This window comes from Rattus norvegicus, chromosome 4 (genome assembly GCF_021556685.1).
Source record: "Rattus norvegicus strain SHRSP/BbbUtx chromosome 4, alternate assembly SHRSP_T2T, whole genome shotgun sequence".
Taxonomy (NCBI): Eukaryota; Metazoa; Chordata; class Mammalia; order Rodentia; family Muridae; genus Rattus; species Rattus norvegicus.
In genome coordinates this window covers 149,831,232-149,854,152 of record NC_141537.1, presented here as the reverse complement: position 1 = coordinate 149,854,152, position 22,921 = coordinate 149,831,232, and the positions used below count along the sequence as shown (strand labels likewise).

The 22,921-nt window shown below is 45.2% G+C and overlaps 1 protein-coding gene across 7 annotated transcripts in view; it reads right to left on the bottom strand.

Annotated features, from left to right (window-relative positions):
- The window catches only part of Atg7 (autophagy related 7), a 208,594-nt gene that overhangs the window by 82,606 nt on the left and 103,067 nt on the right, over window positions 1-22,921 (bottom strand). For all 7 annotated transcript variants that reach the window (XR_015685579.1, XR_015685581.1, XR_015685580.1 and 4 more), the window contains 1 exon segment: window positions 3,915-4,037. Coding sequence is in view for 4 of the 7 variants with exons in the window: in XM_087657594.1 (XP_087513720.1) it covers window positions 3,915-4,037 (123 nt within the window). In the remaining 3 variants the exon portion in view is untranslated.

Sequence of the window (22,921 nt, the reverse complement as noted above, 5' to 3'; positions counted from 1 at the left end):
CAATGCTAAGAATGGACGAGGCTGGCATCACCCACAGTGCAACTGTCCTGTGTTGCCCAGAGGCCCGAGTAAGGGGCGGACAGCCTCAAGTTAATCCTGGAGGTGGGAGAATGGCTGGCTTCTGACTATGGGATCTGGGAATTTCAAGCTCTTAAGCATGGACCAAGATGGTTTGTTTCATCAGCTCTCTTAGGAGTCATCCTTTTCTCTTTAGTTGGACAGAGTAGAAAAATATATCTTGGCGTTTCTCAGAGCATGATGCTGAACCACAGTTGGAATAAAATAAAAACACAGAAACTGATATTTTGTCCCAGGATGAGAAATAACCCCAGAGGCTAACTTGAGCCAGTTTCATAAAATGAGGCTAACGCATCTGCATGCTTGAGTCAGACTGAGACTTTCCTTAGGAAATCTAGCAATTAAAGCAACACTCCAGGAACTCCTCAGCGGATCTGTGACTGAAACATAGAATGGTCCATCAACTTGCAACTTCCCTTCCCTTAGGTTACAAAGAGGCTAAAGGAAGGACCAGCGAGTCAAGGCCAGTGTCCGTGAACCAGTACCACTCTCAGCAAGCTGGGCCTGGAAGATAAAGCATGAAAGCAGCCCCCACACGGCCATGCTTTATATATGTAGGAAGCTAAGTGGGACCTTTCCTCTGTGGGGACTTCTAACATCCATGGGCAAAATGAAAGCACCATTTGACACCCGGATGGGGTTCAAAGAATGTGGGTGTCTGTCCAAGGCCCCAAGATAAAATACAAGCCAAGGCAAATGGCCTTTCCTAGGTTCTTTTAACTTTTTGGTGTGAAATAAAATTAACCGTCCATACACATTCCACAGAAGAGCATTTGGGTTGTCACTTGGGTGGCAGAGGCAGGGAGATCTCTGTGATGTTAGATGTACATAGACCAAGCCTTGGTTCCATGTAGTTCCAAGCCATCCAGGGTTACACAGTGAGACCCTGTATATAAAAACAAAACAAAACAAAAACTGCACCCCAGCCCTGCGGCCTCCTCTCACTGTGACAAACAGGGTAACTTTCTGTTCTCTGCCATGCTGGTTCACTGGTCCTGTTACTTTGCCTTCAAGTTTCATTCCTAATGGCATAAGTCCCTGTCCCTCATTGTTACCACAAAAACATTACTACCGAAACCAAAGCATCTTTCCAGGGCTGGCCCCCAGGGCCATCTGCACCATGTTCCTTAAGTACACCTTCCACATTGCCCGCTGATCTCTGCAGCAGGATAGAGCAACAGTGACCCTGAATGGACTCACTGCAGTCTGTTAGGATGAGGGGCAATGGCAGGAGCATGGTGGGTAACAAAGCTAAGGTGACCATGTTTGATCTCACTGAACACAGGATGACCCTGCTTGCCTGGATCTTTTGTTTGTCACTGTGGCTCTTTACATGTGGTTCAACTGAGTGCCCTTCCCTCTCAGGGAGCAGGAGGAGAGGAGATACAGGTGCTGAAAGAATTCGGAGCTTTCCAGAGATTAGTGCTAGAAGGGCAGGGAAAGCAGGGCAATAGTGAGGGCACTCAGGGAAAACTAAAAATGATGGATTATACAGGAGGACTGGGATGAGCTTTGTGGCTGCCATGTGCTCTGTAACTCAGGAAAGGCCAGGGCGTTGGTCCTCTCCTCCCCAGCTTTCCAATGACCAAATCCAGCTTTTATTTAGAAAGACAGTGTCTCATCCTTTAAAACTAAGGGACTGGGGCTGGAGAGATGGACTCTTCCAGAGGTCCTGAGTTCAATTCCCAGCAACCACACGGTGGCCTGCGACCATCTGTAATGGGATTCAATGCCTTCTTCTGGTGTGTCTGAAGACAGCCATAGTGTGTGTGTGTGTGTGTGTGTGTGTGTGTGTGTGTGTGTGTGTGTGTGCTTGGGCTTCCACATGCTAGGAAAGTGCTTCACTAGTAAGCTGTATCCCCAGCTATTCTCTGACGTACACATTTATTCTCTCACACACATGTTCTTTTTACTCTACTAAAACCACATACATGAAACAATGAATTTTGCTCTTATCAGGTCCCCTGGTGAGGGTACTATTTTTGCTTTTCTTTTGAAGCTTCTATTTAGAGCTTTGGCAAGTCAAGGGTTACAGATCCAAACTCTCAGAAAGGCCGTCAACTGCAGAGCATGAAATAAATCCAGAGCAGGCTGAAGGATGAAGAAAGAGCAGCTGTGTCTCCAGGAGAGGAAACGGGGCCACGTGACAGGCACGACTGCGTCCCTATAGGCTTTCCTAATGTGGTGCTGGCACTGCACCCAGGGCCTTTCGCGTGCTTGGAAGTGCTCTACATCCTCAGCACGTTACAGGCTTTATGCCGTCGAAACCTGCATCCAATGCTTCATTTGTTTGGCTCCCTTTAGTCAAGCATGTACCTGTAGTTGCCAGATCCAATTTTTCAAAGAAGTTGAAAACAAGGAAATTCAGACTTTAATGTAAAAAACATAATTTTAAAATTCTGGCTTTCTTCAAAATTTAATGTAGGGCAAGCTCCAAAACACTGTAAGCTGCAAGCCACGCCTGGGTCATAGGCTAACTGGCTTATTATCCTTCACCTCCAATGTTATGGGGCACTTAAGACCCGAGAGCTGACTTAGCGAAGAAACCTAAACAAAGAAGAACAAACACGGAACCCGCTCAGGCTCACAGGTGAGGCTGTCTCTCCACAGCCTGTTGTTACCGAGGCTCACTGGAACTTCTTTTTCTCTGGGTCTTTGAGAAGGACATGGCCATCTGAGCAACTAAAGACAGGATAACTAGATGTGATCAAAAGTTGAGTCCCCGCCCCTGACATCTTGTCTGTGTCTCTAGAGTGAGAGCAGAAGAAGTCTCTGCTCTTCTGGGTGACTGGGAAAAGCCCTTCCACCATCTTGTCAGTGACGTCACAGCTGCAAAGACCTGCAGGTTCCTCCCCATGCACTTCCCGCTGCCATCAGCATAACTTGAAACCTGCGTGGGACCCAGTCTCAGGTCTAGGGGTCAGCTTTGTCTCTCAGAGTTCTCCAGAGGTGCTATTTCCTTCCTAACCCCAGAAATGAGGGACTCTCCAGGTTTTAAGTACCAGAAAGTTCACATCTGTTTAATGACCCCCACATCGGAACAAGTTAGAGATAATTCATTTTCAGTACTAAGCAGTGCTAGAGGACAGCCTGGTTTCCTGGGTGTGCCAGTAAATCACCCCAGCCTGCTCACAAGTCCTAGCAGCTGTGCTCTGGTTTTTCCAAAGGTTTGCTGGCCAAGACTGGTCCAGCTCACCCACTCCTTGAGGCCTTCTATGTAGTATAGAGACAAAATCCCTGGATGATTATAAATGATCAAGACTCATGCTTCTGTAGCCAAGTCTGAACCAGGTGTTCAGAATGTGGGGTGGCAAGGGCTTCCCTGCACAGCCATGGAAGTGCCTTGAGGGTTCAATTCACCTCTTCAGGGGAAAGCAAGTTCACTGTGAGAACCTATTTTCACACTCAGCCTGTGGCTGTCTCTCATTCAGGGTGGAGACTTGCACAACTCCCAAGCTGACAGGGACATTTTACAGCAGGCCAATGTTGGCACCTAAGATTGACCAGACTTTTAACAAGTCAGCCATGTTTTCTCTGATGACACAGCCCAGAGTCCAGGATCCTCTCAGACTTGTGTTTGACAGACCCCTTATAAGGAAACTGTTTACCAACAGCTGTACTCAAGCACACTATCCAGAAATACAAGGGATGCTAGGAAATCAGTGGCTGGACTTGCTCTGCCCTGGCTTGGGGTTTTGGGCAGACACGTTAGCAAACCAGGGTGCTCCTTGCCCTCAGAAAGAAAAAAGTCCAAGTCAATCTGTCTATTCACTTTCACAAAGGGGAGAGTCAGGCAGGTTTTACCCTTAATCCTTAGGACAGAAACATGCTCTTACCTCAGCAGCTTGGGTCTCTTGGTGGAGCAGTGTAAGACCAGTCAAATCTTCTAAGAAGGAATGTGAAGAGTTAAACACCTTGGCCAGGAAGGTGAATCCTTCTTGCTCATATTGATCAAGAACCTGCAAAACATTGGGACTTTTAGAAAGGGGGGCTGTACTGCTGCTGTTAGATATGCATAATATTCTAATTTCTAACAAGCACTTGCTAAAAGCAGGGAGATAGTTCAGCAGGCAAAGGTGCCTACTGCCAACCCTATGACCCAATCCCCAGGGCCCACAGAGTAGAAGTAACTGACACCCACAAGTTGTCCTCTGATCTCCATATGCACTCCATGACATACGCACACATTTACACATGCTCATACACAGCACATACAACTATATGTAAATGAACCAATGTGATAAAAATTTTCTTAAAAGAAAAATAAAACATAGGGTAAATGTGCTATCTGACAGGCTGGAGAAAGCCCAGTGATTAAGGGACTGCTGCTCCTGCAGAGGACCTGGGTTCAGCTCCCAGTACCCACCATCAGGTGCTCAAAACTGGCTGTAACTCTAGCTTCAGACAACCTGATACCTCTGTGCTAACATAAAGATGTGACATTTGGAACAGACACATAAACACACATTCTCATCCCCCCTCTCTCTCTTAAAAACATCTGTAGGAAAAAATACAGGAGGACTGAGTATTTACTCCTCTGCTTGGGAGAGTCATGACATCTGTGTAGATGCCAACGTCTCCAATAAAGTAAGTTTCATGCAAGTTCATTGAATGTTCTACAAGACTCAAGCTACTAGGCCTAAGATTCACTTGGTACAAAATAAATAACAGATGAGAGAAGATTCAAGGAAAAATGGAAAGTAATCAAGGGAGTGGGCAGAACAGCATGATCTGTTAGAAATCATACCAGCTAGCAAAAAAGAATGTTAAAACACAACGGTTAGAAACAGGACTGTATTATGTCAACAGGGCTGCCACAAACAAGGACAATCGACACAAGAATGTGCTCAACATCCTGTGATCAGTGATCCACCAGAGGGGTTACAAAGTCAGGATAGGGGACACTTGAGACTCCCATAAAGTATCAGAGGAGACCATCTAGAAGTTTAGTACTTACTTATGTGCCCTATGACTCAGAGACCCATATATATGTGTATGTATACACACACACACACACACACACACACACACAAAGATGTGCACAATGCAGTATCAGCAGACAGACACAAGCGTTCCTGGCAACACTCTTCATGGTAACCAAACTAGAGTTACTTAAGTGACTATTCAGAATGGAATACTATATGACAATAGGAATTGAAAATATATGTGTCAAACATTACAGAAGGAAGAATCTATAGGTATGTCACAATTACCTTTACACAAAGTTAAAAATAAAAGCAGGTAAGATTAATCTAGGGTTTTATAATTCAAGATTGAGGTATACCTACGGAGAGACTGTACCTAGAAGAGAGATGCTCAGGGTGGCCCATGGTATTAACAATAACAATGTCTGGGTGCTGGGTACATAAACTACTTGTTGTGAGAGTCCATCTGAGCAGTTAAGCCGTAGACAGGATTCCCATAAGCATGTCATCCTTCACATAAAAGGCCAGAAGATGACAGGCCAGTCACCTTGACAGAACAAAAGCTCTTGGAGCAAAACATATGACTGTCCTACCCATGGATCAGTGTCACAGTAGCTGCCTGAAGGGCAGGAAGTGCAGCTGCAGGGTCCAGGACCCAGAAGAGACAGCAGAGTAGTGTGAAAAAGACAGCAGACAGAGGCACATCCAGGAGTCAGTGAACATGTGAACAGACACCCGAGAAGCAGTAAGTCAAGAAGTAGAATGTAAAAAATTCTCCTTTTGGAAAAGCATAAATACCACAATTTAGCAGTTTCACTTGTGAAAATTTAGGAGCAGCTGTCTGTAGCATGAACACAGATGTAAGATTGCTCACTGAACCACTGTAGTAAAAAACCTTGAAAACAGATATCTGACAGGGGACTGTGCAGCCTTATTATGCCGCATTTACAATCAGTGGCATATCCTGTAACTCATTATAAAACACACATGGCTCTGAACAACTGGTACAAATTGATTTCCAAGATATAGCAATACATTAAACAAAGCCAATATCCAGACTGTGTATGCAGTGGTGACTTTAAAGGAGGGAGGGAGGATAAAAAGGGGAAACCAGGCTCATACATTCTTTCGATGGTTTCAGTGTTCTGCACTTAGAAATCTCAAAATAGGCTGAGTGCTGGTCTTGTGTCACAGGCAGAGCTGTCCATATTGTCTGCTGTGGCTAGCTAGCCACGGGTCAGATTCAGGCATATGACAGAGACTGCATAAAGCTGCCCTCAGTTCATGAGTGTAACCTGCTTAAGAAGTACAAGTGGAAACAAAAGTACAGTGGGCTTAGTGTTCATGGCCAGCTCTCCTGACCCAGGCAGTATGGAAGTTAAGAAGGGGCAGACATGTGTGGGAAAGTCAGCATCTGAGACTGGGGGAGAGGGGAGAGAGGGAGGGGAGGTTTCTCAGCAGTCAGCCAGAGCCATCGGCTTGACAGCCCAATGTGTGGGTTTTAGAAATCATTTAAGAGCTGGGCTATGGTGGTGCCTGCCTTTGATTCTAGCACTGTAGGTGGATCTCTGAGCTTGAGGCCAGCCTGGTCTACAGTATGAGCAAGGCTTGTCTCAAAAAGCCAAAATAAACAACAACAAAAGGAAAGCATTTAATAAATATGGATTCCTTTACCCTCAATAATGAGATTCCTCACAAGTCAGAATGGCATCTCAGAAGAATAGTTATTCAAATTAAACGAAGGGCTTCCAAGTGCTAAGTCTGATCTATTTAATGACGACTTAGCACAAGTGGATATTTTGTTGGACTTTAAGCCCTTATTTCTCCAGATCACTGTGTAACCCTACAAATCTGTGTGCAGAAGAGGGACAGCAAGAACAAGTGAAGGACAGGCAGCCTGTATGCAGGGTGCACAGCTTAATTCGGAGGCTTTAACAGCACTGGCTAGAAAATATGTGGAAAGACGTAATCCTCTTGGGGGGTGTGGACTCAGGCACAGACCTCCAGTGCTGTGAGTTAAACCACTGAACCCAAGCAGCTTGGGAAAGGTTTAGTTCTCCTCCTTGATGGGGAGTCTTCTTAGAGGATGGAATGTATCTACAACTATAATAACAGACAAACAGACAAACAGACAAGAAGAGGAAGGAAGGAAGATAAAGTGCATCTAACTCCAACCTACGCGAGGCACAGCACTGCCCTTAAGCCACCAAGGGTGCTGCAGAGCAGAAACCCCTAAGGCAACGAGGAACGCTACAAGTTTACCACCACAGGTTGGGAAGATTTTCCTAAATAAAGCAGAGGTACATCCTGACTGCTTCTGCTCTCTCCACCCCCTTCTGCTCACACATCCTGGCCCAATCTGCTGCAAAGGTGTTCACTTACAGGGAAGAGGACAACCTGTGGGAGTCAGCTCTCTCCTTCCATCATCTGGGTCCTGGAGATTGAACTCTGGTTGCCAGGCTTGGCAGCAAGCACTTTTACTCCTGAGCCACCTCACCAGCCCAGCGTTCACTCTGGTCTAATCAGACCTGATCAGAGCCTTTGCATAACCATTTGTACAGTGGGTTTCTGTTATTTACGATGTATATGAAAACACATCTCCGGACTGAGATGGCAGTGGAACGTCTTTGTAGGGACGTTGCCAGGAACATCACATCTCCATCTGAGACTGTGCTAACTCTCTCTTCTCTATCAAATCGAGAGCCTACAGCGAAGCACTGACACTCACCAGAGCCTTCCAATTCCAGGCTACTCTAGAGAAGGCTTTCATAGGGACTCTGCTCTCCTGATGATAAGTAATATTTTTCTTTAAAAGGCATTTTTATTTCATTTATTTATTTGTTTGTTTAGTTGGTATATGGGTCATGTGTGGGTGTGTTTGTCAGAACACAGAGGAAAAACCTGTGGGAGTCAGTTTTCTTTTTCCACCATGTGGGGTAGGGCCCAGGGATCAAACTCAGGCCATCAGGCTTGACAGAAAGAACCATTTCACAACTGAGCCACTGTGCTGGCCCAATGTAATAGCTTTCACTTAATGAAAAGCCAGTGGAGGAGTTTTCCCTTCTTTCCTTCTTTCCTTCCTTCCTTCTTTCCTTCTTCCCTTCTTTCCTTCCTTCCTTCCTTCCCTTCTTTCCTTCCTTCCTTCCTTCCTTCCTTCCTTCCTTCCTTTCTTCCTTCCTCTCTTCCCTTCTTTCCGTCTTCCTTCTTCTTTCCTTCCTTCTATGTATGTGAGCTTGCATGAATGGGAGTTGTGAGTGGCTTGATGTGGTTTCTGGGAAACAGTCCAGGGTCCTCAGCTAAAACACTACACACTCTTACCAAGCCGTCTCTCCAGCCCCTTGTCTAATACTCTTACACAAGGGCAGCACAGACGCATACCCAGTCTAAACAGCAGCTTACATATTTTAGTGGGGATGTGAATGTAGTTTCTGGAAAGCTCCTGTTAAAAGTCACTTTGGGGCTGGAGAGATGGCTCAGAGGTTAAGAGCACTGTCTGCTCTTCCAGAGGTCCTGAGTTCAATTCCCAGCAACCACATGGTGGCTCACAACCATCTATAATCAGGTCTGGTGCCCTCTTCTGGCCTGCAGGCATACATGCAGGCAGAAAGCTGTATGACGTATAAATAAATAAATGTTTAAAAGTCACTTTGTCTAGGCATTTTACTTCCTTGCACATGATGATTCAAAACTACACACGGCGCCTATTTCTACAAGACTAACTTAGATGAGGTCTAAAATCTGTTTCCTACATTGAAGTGGCAGGCAGACTAAACAGGACTTTTAAGAAAGCAGGCAGTCAGAGGGAGCCTGCACCAGGCAGGGATACCTGCATTGTAACAGAGAGAGAGAGCCGCTGGAAGTCTGAGAGGGAAGACTTTCAGGAGGAAGAAGCCCCCATGCTTTTGTGAGTTTTACAGCCCAAGCTCAACTAGTTCTCAGAGACAATATTCAAGAAAACCTACTTTGCTTGCAGCAGGTGGGTTAGAGCAGCTTCTCTTATTAACACAGGTGAGGCAAAGAGCGGATCCTAACAGAGCCTGCAAAGTGGAATACCCACCTGCCCTGCCCACAGCCCACGGCCCACGGCAGGAGGGAATGAGACAGTCATCAAGTTCACAGTCCCAAGGTTCAGGGACTAGAGGGGGGCCCCTTTCCCCTTATCCTGCCTGCCCCTCCTTTGGCAAGGTCCATTCACATTTTTCTTTACAGGGCATCATTTCTAGCCGTACAAGGAAGGCTGACCAAAGGCAAAATCAGTTTGAACAGACAGTAAACACCCACACCAGTCATAGTAAAGATGCTGGGATTAGCAGACCAGAAGCTGAAACAACTTGAGTCAACACAATGAGAACACAAATGGAAAACAATATGAAGCAGGGAGGGGACTTAAAAAGACACAGCACAGGCTTTAAAATTTTTATTTTAAATGACAGGTATGTGCCTATATGGATATGTGCACGTGACTGCAGGTGCCTATGGAGGTCAGCGAGGGTGTCAGACCCCTTCCCACCCCCAGCTGGACTCAAAGGTGATGTGAGCCTCTGCCTTGAGTACTGGGGACTGAGCTCAGGTCCTCTGCTCAGCCGTATATGCTGAGCCATCTCTAGCCCCACGTCTGGCATTGTAGGTTACAGGAACTGAGTCCAGGTTGTCAGGATTACCTGCCTAATGCTTTTACCCACTGAGTCCTGCCCCATTTTCCCGATTCCTTATTAACTTAATGACCTATTCAGAACAACAATGTATATGATCAGGGATGCTTATGCACGTGTCACTCACACATGTACATGTGCTTACACACGTGTAACTGAAATGAGAGGCAGCAGTGACACAGGATGGGAAGGACGGATTAGGACACTGTGTTAACATAAGGTATCCTTCCCCCATGACTGGTACAACGTTGTAGAACGCAGCAGTGTAGCCTCTGGAAGGTATATTAAGCTCGAGGGCAGTGTAGTGGTTGGAATGTGAGTGACTCCCACAGACTCAAGTGTTTGAATGTTTCATCCCCTGTTAGAGGAGCTATTTGGGCAGAATTAGGAGATGTTGCCTTGTTGGAGTAGGCATGGCCTTGTGGGAGGAAGTGTGTCACTGGAGGTGGGCTTTGAGATTTCAAAAGCTCATGCCAGGTCCTGTTTCATGATTGCACTCTCTGCAACTTGCTGACTGATTAGATGTGAGCTCTCAGCTACTTCTCCAGCACCGTGCCTTCCTGCCTGAATGTTGCCACAGTCCCAGCCATGATCTCCATGGATCAACCTTTTGAGGCTGTAAGCAAGCCCCCAATTTGATGCTTTTTGCTATGAGTTGGCTTCGTCATGGTGTCTTCGCACAGCAATAAAACAGTGACTAATAGAGGCAGATATTAGAAAAGATAAAATTATAACATAATGCTAAGAAAGGAAAAAAACTGCAACAGCTGGTACCAGCTTTAGTTGGCCCTGAGCATCAATAGTTCTCCATCTGTAGACTCAACAATCATAGGTGGCAACTATTAAAGAAAAAACATCCCAGCTGCATCTGCACTAAACAATTGTGTGTGTGCGTGCGTGTGTGTGTGTGTGTGTGTGTGTGTGTGTGTGATGTCCACTACAGAGTCCATATATACACGGGTTATATGCAAATACTATGAATGCTATGTAAGAGATGTGTGTGCTTCTCACTGTGCTAGGAATGGAAGCCAGGGCTGTGTGCATAGTAAGCAACATCCATTCATTGGACTGCACCCTTGACCAGGTTATCCAGAGACTCACAGCTTAAAAGTAAATGTATAACAATATATTGTGTTAAAAGAATTCAGAGAAGAGTATATAAGTTTCCAAGAAGACTTCAAAACAAGTGAAGTTGCCAAAGACAATGAGTGGCTCTACAATGCAAAGCATAAGTCTCTAAGAAGGCGTGGCTCCTGCTTCATTAATTTTGATTTTACCCTGCTATTAATGGAATTCAGGACCTCAAACATGTAAGGCAAGTTCTCTATCACTTCTGAGTTCTGTTGCCAGCACCATAACATCCTCCCTTGTGTTTCTCTCTGCTTCCTAGTGCGTGTGTGCGTGTGTGTGTGTATGTGTACATATACATGTGTACAGGCGTGTATGAAGGTAGGATGTGGAGAGGTGTGTGTGTACACATGTGTACAGGTGCTTATGAAGGTAGGATGTGGAGGGGTGTGTGTGTGTGTACACATGTGTACAGGCATGTATGAAGGTAGATGTGGAGGAGCACACCCATAGTTTCAGCTGAGGCATGAAGATTCATTAAGTCTAGGAATTCTAGGCTGTGGTATACATGACAACCAGCTGTCTGTAAAAAGTTTATCACCAGTATGATGACGTTCTGGAGGCAGAGAATAACCGGGGTTGCCTAAGGTATAGTGGCACAGGTCAGAAAAGGAGAAGGTTTGGTATGCATGGGGACTCACAGACCACACCAGCTGGCTTTGCTTAATCAACCTCCACCTTTCTCTTCTCAGGCAGTGTTTCTCACTGACTGAGGGAGGCTGGCTAGCCAATGGGCATTTGGGATCCTCTAGTCTCTGTTCCTAAACAAGACAAGAGTTCAGGCTTGCACCCTCATACCCAGCTTTTTCGTGAGTGTTGGGGACTCAAACTCAAACTCTGGTCTTTCTTGTCAGAAGTCACTTTATTGACCTAAAGATTTCCCTAGTCCCACCAAAATATCAGAGTCTAGGGATAACTAGGGGAAAAACCAATAGGGCAACAGGGAGGAGGTAAAGCCACTGATAGAACTAGAGGTGTCAACCATGCTCAGAACTAGAGGTGTCAACCATGCTCCAGCATGAAGACATGCGGCAGTCAGGAAGCTAACGAGGGCATATCTGATTTCAAGATGCTAACTACCATTGGCTATAGCTGATATCATATAACTGATAATATTCACAGAATGCACCTTTATCCCAGCTATGAGTACTTACTGCTTTTGAAGAGGACCCATGTTTGTTCCCAGCACATGGGAGCTGCTCATAACTGCCTGCAATCCTAGCTCTAGGGAGCCTGATACTCTGTCTGGATAACTGCATGCACTCAGCACCCTCCCTCTTATATATAGGCATGATTAAAAATAAACAAAGTTCTTTTTAAAAATTGGTTACACAAGGACTCTGTCAGACACAAAAGAAAGCTGAGAGTAATAAATACTGTTGAACGCAAAACCCGAGATGGAGAAGCAGATCCATGTGACACAAGGGTCAAAGACAAGGTGCCAAGAGCAATTAAAACTATTTTGAACTAAGTGCAAAAACAGCCAGTGCATGTGAATTTCTACAATGTAAATAGTGCTTAGAAAGAAACACAGAACAGAAGGATGTGCCAGGGAAGAGGAAAGACAATGGCCAATCCTCTAAGACTTCATGCAAGGGTACCTTAAAAAGGAGAGACCTAAATAAGCTGAAAACAGTGGTTTTCAACCTGTGGGGTCAAAAAGCAGATATCCTGCATATCAGAGACTTACATTCATAACAGTAGCAAAATTATGTTTATGAAGTAGCAATGAGATAATATTATGGTTGGGGTCATCACGACATGAGGAACTGTACTAAGGATCACAACATTAGGAAGGTTGAGAACCACTGGCTTAAAAGAAATCAAAATCCTGACCTGGCTTCTTTCTATTAAACACAATTGAGTTCATAATTAAGATCCTTCCTCCCCTGAAAAGCAACAGGCCCAGAACTGTCATTCATTTAAAAATATAATAACCAGGTGTGGTGGCACCTGCCTGTCACCCCAGGACCTGGGAGGCAGAAGCAAGAGGATTACTTGAAGCTTGAAGCAAGCCTGGTCTCATAGAAATTCCAGATTAGCAAGGACCACACAGTGAGACCCTGTCTCAGATGGAGAAGTAAAAGCAGCCAGTTTCAAGGCTGGTTTAACAATCAAGTGTTTAATTTAAGGTCCACTCTTGCAGCAAGAGGCTAAAAAAGGTAAATGATCACATCAGTAGTTTTATAAAAATATTTGGCAAAGTAGAAAACATATTTATGACAAAAACTCTTACTAGACAAGAAAAAGAAAGTTTCTTCAATGTAATTTCTACAAATAATTTCTACCAGTATTCCTCCCCATCCCCTTCCTGCCTCCCTCTGTTCCTTCCTATTAAATAGATATTATTTTGCTACATGCCTGGGCTAGCCTGGAATTCATAATGCTCCTGCCTCAGTCGCCTCAGTTCTGGTACTATAGTATGCACAACCACACCCAGCGTCTCAGGTAACTCTGATGAGAGAAATGGAAGAGCTAAATAAACGGAGAGGGCTCTAGGCCTGCGGGTGGGAAGATGAGCTGCACCAAATTGCTGGTTCTCTCAGTGCAGTCTTCAGAACTGATGGGATCCCAAGAAACCCCCAGCAGGTGCCACTGATGGGAGTCCTGGGTCGTTATAGGGAAGCAGAAGGATCCAAGAAGAGCTAACACTGCACGGAGGGAGAAGAACTATTGGAGGCTGCCATAACCCAAGATTAAGATCTACTATATTACTACAGTCAAAAGACAGTAGAGTTGGCCAAAGAACACACAACTGGACCAGTGGGATGGACCAGAGGGCTCCAAAACAGACCCACAAAAATGTGGTCACCTGACAGAAACTCGAGTAAAGATGATACAGTGAAACAGTCCTTTCAACAAATGCCACTGGGACAGCTGGAGAGACACACATAAAAACCCTGCACACCACCAGCTCAAACTGGGTCACAGGCCTGGATGTAGAACACAGACCTATGAAGCTAGCAGGGGTAATGGGGAAATCCAGTCTTGGCGCCAAAGGTATGATCTACGGGAGGAGAAACTGGATAGCTCATTTCTGTTAAAGTGAAAATTTTCAGCCAAGAGGAAATAGGTATCACAAAAAGAGAGAGAAGCCATGCCACTGATGGGGAGAAAATGCCAAAGACTTAGAGGAAGGACTGCTACCAAACATCCAGACAAATAAATAAATAAATAAATAAATAAATAAATAAATAAATCTTCAAGCCCATGCGTAAGATTACAAGTCATGAGGTCTAAGAATGGGCCAAAGACCACAACACACACCAAACTGAAGAAGATTCATGGAAGTAAACAAGTGTGTGACGGATCCTTCACACCACCTGTCACCAGAAGAATGCAAGCTACAATAGTAGTGGACCTCACTGCACAGCTATGAGGATGGCTGACATGGCTGACAGATGCCATAAGGATTCGGACTGGCAGAAACGTCACACTGCTGCCAGAGACCCACGGCCCTTTGGAAGATATTAATGGTTTCATATAAAACCAAGGCTACTCTTCCATCTGACCCAGTAATGCCTAGAAGACACGGCCACACTAAAACTTGCCCACAGATGCGAACAGAAACTGTTTGTTTCCAAGTGCTCTCCAGTAGATGAACGAGCGGCACAAAACAGGGCGGTAAATAACCAGCAGCATGTCTAGACAAGGAGTGATACCCAGCACCGCAGGAAAGAGAGCCATCGGGCCCTCGAGAGACACAGCAGGCTACAACTAACTGTTGTAGAAATTACACAGAGCAGATAAATGTGCATGAGCAAGACAAAGGGTATGTATGTGCTGTATCCTCGATGCAATGTTCGAGAAAGGGCAGAACTATGGAGTCTTAAGATGACTGGGACAGGGGCTGGGAAGTAGATTGTTCAACTATATTTACTGTACATAAATATACTCACAAACAAATGTTTAAAGAAAATATTTTAAAGGGCAGTGGCGGTTTGGTTGTGCACCTTCAGATATTATATATTTGCCCAAGACATGAAATATACAGCATTAAAAGTGAACCTTGAATGGCAACCAACAGATTGGGAAAAGATCTTTACCAATCCTACAACAGATAGAGGGCTTATATCCAAAATATACAAAGAACTCAAGAAATTAGACCGCAGGGAGACAAATAACCCTATTAAAAAATGGGGTTCAGAGCTAAACAAAGAATTCACAGCTGAGGAATGCCGAATGGCTGAGAAACACCTAAAGAAATGTTCAACATCTTTAGTCATAAGGGAAATGCAAATCAAAACAACCCTGAGATTTCACCTCACACCAGTGAGAATGGCTAAGATCAAAAACTCAGGTGACAACAGATGCTGGCGAGGATGTGGAGAAAGAGGAACACACTCCTCCATTGTTGGTGGAATTGCAGACTGGTAAAACCATTCTGGAAATCAGTCTGGAGGTTCCTCAGAAAATTGGACATTGAACACCTGAGGATCCAGCTATACCTCTCTTGGGCATATACCCAAAAGATGCCCCAACATATAAAAAAGACACGTGCTCCACTATGTTCATAGCAGCCTTATTTATAATAGCCAGAAGCTGGAAAGAACCCAGATGCCCTTCAACAGAGGAATGGATACAGAAAATGTGGTACATCTACACAATGGAATATTACTCAGCTATCAAAAACAATGCCTTAATGAAATTCATAGGCAAATGGTTGGAACTGGAAAATATCATCCTGAGTGAGGTAACCCAATCACAGAAAAACACACATGGTATTTACTCATTGATAAGTGGCTATTAGCCCAAATGCTTGAATTACCCTAGATGCCTAGAACACATGAAACTCAAGACAGATGATCAAAATGTGAATGCTTCACTCCTTCTTTAAAAGGGGAACAAGAACACCCTTGGCAGGGAATAGAGAGGCAAAGATTAAAACAGACACAGAAGGAACACCCATTCAGAGCCTGCCCCATATGTGGCCCATATATATACAGCCACCCAATTAGACAAGATGGATGAAGCAAAGAAGTGCAGGCCGACAGGAGCTGGATGTAGATCTCTCCTGAGAGACACAGCCAGAATACAGCAAATACAGAGGCGAATGCCAGCAGCAAACCACTGAACTAAGAATAGGACCCCCGTTGAAGGAATCAGAAAGAACTGGAAGAGCTTGAAGGGGCTCGAGACACCATATGTACAACAAGTCCAAGCAACCAGAGCTTCCAGGGACTAAGCCACTACCTAAAGACTATACATGGACTGACCCTGGACTCTGACCTCTAGGTAGCAATGAATATCCTAGTAAGATCACCAGTGGAAGGGGAAGCCCTTGGTCCTGCTAAGACTGAACCCCCAGTGAACATGATTGTTGGGGGGAGGGTGGCAATTCGGGGAGGATGGGGAGAGGAACACCCATAAAGAAGGGGAGGGGGAGGAGTTAGGGGGATGTTGGCCCGGAAACCGGGAAAGGGAATAACACTCGAAATGTAAATAAGAAATACTTAAGTTAATAAAAAAAAAGTAATAAAAAAAAAGTGAACCTTGATGTAATCTATGGGTTTTAAATGATAAGTATCCACGTGGGGTCATCAACCTGGATGGCCATACTCCGGGGAAGGGGCTGCAATAGTGAGGAAGTTGTGTTCACACGGGGCATAAGTAGAATATATCTCTGGATTCCCCTCTTGATTTTGCTATGAATCTAAAACTGCTAAGGAAAAAAAAATAGTCTCACGAACAATTTAGGAATGACTTGCCCAAAGCTGCAGTATGGTGACAGAAGGCTATGGCTGGACACACCAGTGCCTGCCATTCCCATTCTAAGAGAACACATGAGTAAGACTCTTTTCTCTCCTCTCCTAGGGACAACCAGCAGCTGGTTCTGTCTACAGAGGTCTTACTCCACAGCGGGGCAAGCCTGAAGTTTCTCAGAACTTTTATGGATGGAGTCACTGCACCGGGGAGCTCTCTGCTCTGAACTGGGCACACTGCTTGTAGAAACACAGCTATCAGCCCAGTCTGGTCTGTCTGTGTGTTCTGTTGAACACAGGTAAGATCTACTCATAAAGCCAGGCCTAGAAAGTAGAACAGATGTAAGGTCAAGGTGCAAAGAGTTGTTCTAAATTGGAGCACTGCCTGGGCTGCTGCCAGCATGTCAAGAATGTAGCCTAGGTGGCCCTAAAGTCACTGTAGAGTGCTCACTGCTGTCCAGTCCAGGTGGAAACTGGACAACAGGTCATGTAGAGGACTCCAGAGGTTGTCACACCAAAACATCAGCTGCCTGTAAACATGAGATGACTGACTGTGTTAGAATATCAGATATCATTGTATTTTGTATTTTGATCATAATCAAAGACTTGATCAGAGTCCAGTCTAGATGCTGGTGTTTGAATGAGTTGTCAGTACATCATACAACTGTACTAAACAAAATAAAAGAGCCACTTTGCTGGGACCGCACAGAAAAAGTAAACCTTCTATTGAGGTCAATTGAGAAGGAAAGATGCTCAGTGTGGGGAGTTGGTACGCACCAAGACTCAGGACCATACACAGGGAACATTTCCCATCCTAGAGCTACCTCAAGCTCATCACCCCAGTTACTGAGAAGAGATTTCAGGCAGACATTGAGCAAGAATGAATCCCAGGAGTGTTATGCACATGCTCCTAAAATACATGACTGTCCCCAAATTAAGTTTACAGAAACAAAAATACATGATGGCACAGAAAGTACCCCCAGAACAGTGGAGTGAAATTCTCAAGAATATCCTCCCTCAAGGGAAACAGCTAGGCATTTGGGACTTTTGTTCAGGAAAAACAGAGATTGGGAGAAAGCAACAAGTTTGTGTTTTTGTTATTGTTGTTTGTTGGGTTTTTTTGTTTGTTTTATTGTTTTATTTTAACTTTCCTTGTGCAAATCTTTTCCACATCAAACCTCACAGGAGACTTGAAGACCACCGGTAATTATATCCATGGAGAAGCTTCTAGGAGTGGCAGCTTTGGGTGAGAGTCAACTTCCCAGTCTGAGCTAAATTCTCAGATAATTGCCACCCTTTAGGAACTCCTGGAAGCGTGAGCGCCTGCTCTTTAAGCGGTCCTTATTTGACCCAACTCAGAACTGACCTACTATGAAAGTCTCTTTCCTGGGGCCAGTGCCCATAGGCTTGTTTGTTTAAAATAAGCTCTTAAGGTGGTCGGCAGGTTAACAGTCTGAGCAAAAAGGAGCCCACCAGAATAGATGTGGGAACTGTCCCTGGCGGTTCCGACATGCTCAGTGTATTCTTGGCAATGCAGAAGAGCACGTATGAGCATGATGTTCAGTGCGTGCCCCAAACCACCTGTGAGCTCAGCCGAGCTCCGAGAGGGCCTGGGCGTTGGGTGGCTGACCTGAGCACCGTGCCAGCAGGGGATAAAGGCAGGGCAGGATTAACTGCCTGCCTGCTCATGGGAGCATGTCCCAGCGTGTACAGAACCCCCTGTTAGAGCCTAGAAGGGGCATTTAAGGAAATCTCTATTTACTCCTGACCACAAAGCTAACTGAGCAGAGACTCCAATACCACGTAGGACTAGATTGCAACCTAACAACATCCAATTCAAATAGTTTTAAAAAAAAGTCACTGAAAATAGCAAAGACTGAAAGAACAAGCCACAGAGCAGACTCTGATGGTCCGACTGGAGGCACCATTATTCAAAAGGCCCAGTTCTCTGTGGGAGGGTCATGGGGTGAGTATGTATAACCAAAATACATCATCTGTATGTGTGAAGTCATAGTAGACCCATTACAAGACACAGGAAGCCAGGCAGATATTCAAGAGAAGGGTTTGCTATTTTATAATAAACATCTCCTAAAAAAAATAAACCTCCCACATATTATTTGTTTACTTTATGTTTGAGATTGCCTGCATGGGTTGGCACTGAACAAGGGTCCTCTGCAGTCGCAGAAGTGCTCTTACTCACCACACCATCTCTCCAGCCTCAACAACTATTTCTTAAGAAGTGACCAGAATTTCACAGGCACAACTTAGTCCTGTCAGAGGGAGCAGCCCCCTGACCTCGTCACCAGGCTCACTGAGGAGTCTCCACAGGGACCCCTGGGAAGCGTCTCAGACTGCATACGAACTATATGTGACTTGCTCTTAGATGGACTCATAAGAAACTCTGACTGTGGGTTTGACAAGGGTTTCTTAGTTTAACTGACAATACAGGCAACTGGAGAAAACAGATGCGTTTTTACTTCACTGAACGTTAAAGCTTTTGTTTTCAAAGATTACAGGAGGGTGAAGAGAGGTCAGAGAATGGAAAATGTCAGCATACTCCACTATATATGATGGTACTTATGCAGTACTTGGTACCCAGAACCCATCAATCACCCTGACAACCCTCAGTAAAAACATGAACACAGCTGATACATGGCTTAGCTGAAGGTATAAAAATGGTTACAGAAAGACATCCAACATCATGGTCCCTGGGGAGGTGCTCTTTAGAACCTCAGGGAGAGGGGCACTGCCTCGTATGCACTATAGGACACCACCCACACCTGTAGGTGACCATCAGAAAACTAAAAAGGAGGGTCAGAGTCGCATACTGTATGGGGCTCACAGCACCTGTGTGTGCCTACACAAGATCAAACTAGTCAACAGGCTAGAGCACAGAGTGGGAAGGACTTCACGAGCTCCCACCCCCAACTGAGGTGCTCTGGTGACAGTTACTGACTTCTGGGAAGGGAGTCAATTTTCTTTAAGGGTGTGGCCTCTGGTAAGTCCACCGTGCTCCAGGACATGGCCCCACACCCAGACACGTATAGGCAGTTCAAATTGGACATGATAGATTGTTTTAAAAAACAAACAAAAGCAAGCAAGCAAAAAACCAGGACACAAAGCTGGAGGCGGATCTGGGGGAGGACTGGGGGAAGATCTAGGGGAGGACTGGGAGTGAACAGGATGAAAGCACATAGTGAGGTTATCAAAGAATAAAGATACTGAATGTCTCTCAAAACAGCAATGGTGTGGCAAGAGCTGGAGCCTTCCTACACTGCTGCTGAGGTAAAGTGGCCCAGCTGTCAACCCGTCAATAATTGCTCCTACGTATTAACTCAAGAGCTGTGAAAGCCTGTCTTCACACACATATTCCCAGTGATCCAAGGTGGACACAATCCCTGTGCCCATCAACTGACAAGCACGGGCTGGTTCTGGCCAATGGGGCATCATTCACCCCTGAACAGAGTAAGGCACTGGAATGCTGTGTGTGAAAAAGCCTTGAAAACATCGTACAGAGTTAAGAAGCCATTCTCAGAAGCCACATTACAACAACTGCCCACACTAGGAAAGCCCGGAGAGACTGGACCTAGACTGATGCTTGGCAGTGTCAGGGAAGAAGACAGGCTGAGAGGGATTACTGATGGGTAGAAAGCTTGTGGGGAGGATTGACAAAGGCATGATGGACTCAACATGATGGTTGTACAGCTTCAGGATGTACTGGAGAAGGCAACAGAACTGTACCTTTAAGACGTAAACATTTATCATAGTATGTGACTTCCATCTTAAACACATGCCTAGAGCTGGTGGAATTCAGGGTGAGGATGAGTGGAGCAGCTGAAACACACTTGGCAGATGAACACACCGATCCATGGGGCTGGGGACGGGTCCCAGGAAAGGCTTCTGTGCCACGAGTCATTTCTCATCAGCTAAGTCCCAAGGCCATTTTCCATTAGAATTGTTCAACCATGTGTCATTTCCTCTCAGCTAAGTAAGTATCAAGGCCGTTTTCTATTAGACTTTTTCAATTATGTGTCACTTCCTGTCAGCTAGGGCAGTACCAACTTAAATTGATCACTATAAGGACCACTGTAAGGATCTAAAGATCTGCGAGATGCAGAATGTCACAGGGAAGACAAACAGGGAACGTCTATCTGCAGCCTTCAAACACAGAAAGCCTGTGTGAAAGCTAATGTGGAAAGGATGGACGGATGGAGAGAAGGCGTTGAAGAGGGAGAGGAGGAGGCAAAGGAGGGATGAGGGGGAGGGAGGAAAGAGAGGGGAGGGGGACAGAAAAAAGTTAAGGAGATGCTCACCTGTCACCGGAATCATGCCGGCTTCTACGAGGTGGCTTGTCTTTTCAATTCCATCAGGAACTAAACTATGGCACCCTACCGAGCTGGTTAACCACTAGGTATTACAACAACCAGTCACTGGCCATTCCATGACCGGCCCTACTCTGGTTATCAATCTAGGGAGGGAGTCTTCCAACAAGGACAGGAGCCAACACAGGCAAACTGGAAACACAGAGCCACCCTAGGACCTCCATAGCCAAGAATGATCGTACAACTGGCAGCACCTGAGACTTGCTAGGGCTTCTTGGTTTCTTTCAGAAAACCAGGGTTAGGGGAACAGAAGTGCTCCACTCCTCATGGAGAGGTGAGCATCTGAAGACATGAACACAGTGTGCGCGAGCATCTGAGGACACATACACTGCTTTTGCCCTGTGACAGGCTTTGGCCTCAAGTGCACACAGCAAGATGCTAGTTTTTCTTTCTTTGCCAATGGTACCCTCATTACTGTTTATAACCATCTCAGGGAGAGAAAAGCCAAAGGCACCTCCATACCTGAGATTTAACTACATTTAAAAGAAAGAATACACCCATGAAACACAACTGATTCACAGGGGGAAAAGCCCTAAAACCCAATGAGTAAATTACAAGTTTACAGGTTGCATTCTTTAATTTTTTTAATCTCTCTCTCTCTCTCTCTCTCTCTCTCTCTCTCTCTCTCTCTGTATGTGTATGTGTATGTGTATGTGTATGTGTATGTGTATGTGTATGTGTATGTGTATACATATACAACCCATGTGCAGAAGCCCTTGGCGGTTAGAAGAGGACATCAGGTCCTCTGGAGAGTTCAAGTGGTTGCTTAGCAACCACAGGCACTGGGAATCAAGGCTGTGACCTCTATAAGAGTGGTCAGTTCTCTTAACCACTGAGCCATTGCCCTAGCCCTCTAAAGCTGTATTGATGATTAATTACACTTCAGTAAATAGTCATTAAAATTTATCAAAGTTCACACTTGCAATGGTAGGGGGGAGTTTACAGCACATACTTGTATTTCCAGGAAGTTGTTAAAGCATGACACTCCAAAATGCTGGGTTTGGTTTCAAGCCCAAAGTCTTTTGTTTTTAAGTTAGGTGTGATGGTATATGCTTATAAGTCAGAACTAGGGAGACAGACTGGTGGACTCATGGGGCTTGCTTGCCAACCAGGCAACCTATTATAGGGCAAGTTCCAGGCTAGTGAGTGACATACCCCCTATAGGCTCTGGTGTTTGAACACTTAGTCCCCCAGTTGGTGGTGCCATTTGGGGAGGGCTGGTAATACTAGAAGTATGACCCTGGGTATGAGCTTTGAGATTTAAAATACTTAGGTCATTTTGAGTATTCACTCTGCTCTGTGCTTGTGGTTCAAAATGTGAGCTCTCAGCATCTTGCTCTAGTTGCCATGCCTGCCTGTCTCTTTGGAACTATAAGACAAAATACACTCTTCTGTGAGTTGCTTTGGTCTTGGTGTTTTATATCAGCAACAGAAAAGCATCTAATACAAGGTAGATGGTACCTAAGAAACAAAGTATCTGAGGTTGTCCTCTGTCTCTGTTTCTCTGTCTGTCTGTCTGTCTGTCTGTCTGTCTGTCTCACACACACACACACACACACACACACACACAGAGAGAGAGAGAGAGAGAGAGAGAGAGAGAGAGAGAGAGAACACAAATATCAAGAATGTCAGCATTTCTATGATTGTTGTGGTATAGTACCCGCGCTCCCTGTGCTCTCTCTGGAGAAAGGGTGCCTGGAGGTTCTGTGTGGTGATGAGCTGGATGCACACAGGCTGCCCAGACACTTCCAGCAGACCTCAACCTTCATTATTATCTCATTTCCATTTAAATGACATAGCTACCAGGATTCCCACAGTTTACATAGAATCAATATGCTTGCATCCAGGAAGGACCACAAACAAGGAAAGACAACAGGTGGGCTGCTCTCCTGCAAGCCATCTGAACACTCCCTTTTGTTTTTGCTGCTGTGTGTCTGTGACCCACAGACCGGGTGGAGAAAGTGTCTATGAGTTAGGCTCCCCTAACCCCATCACTGTGTGCACTTCTGTCTCTGGTGCTCAGCCTGCACTTCGTTTTCCAGCTTGGCAGAATC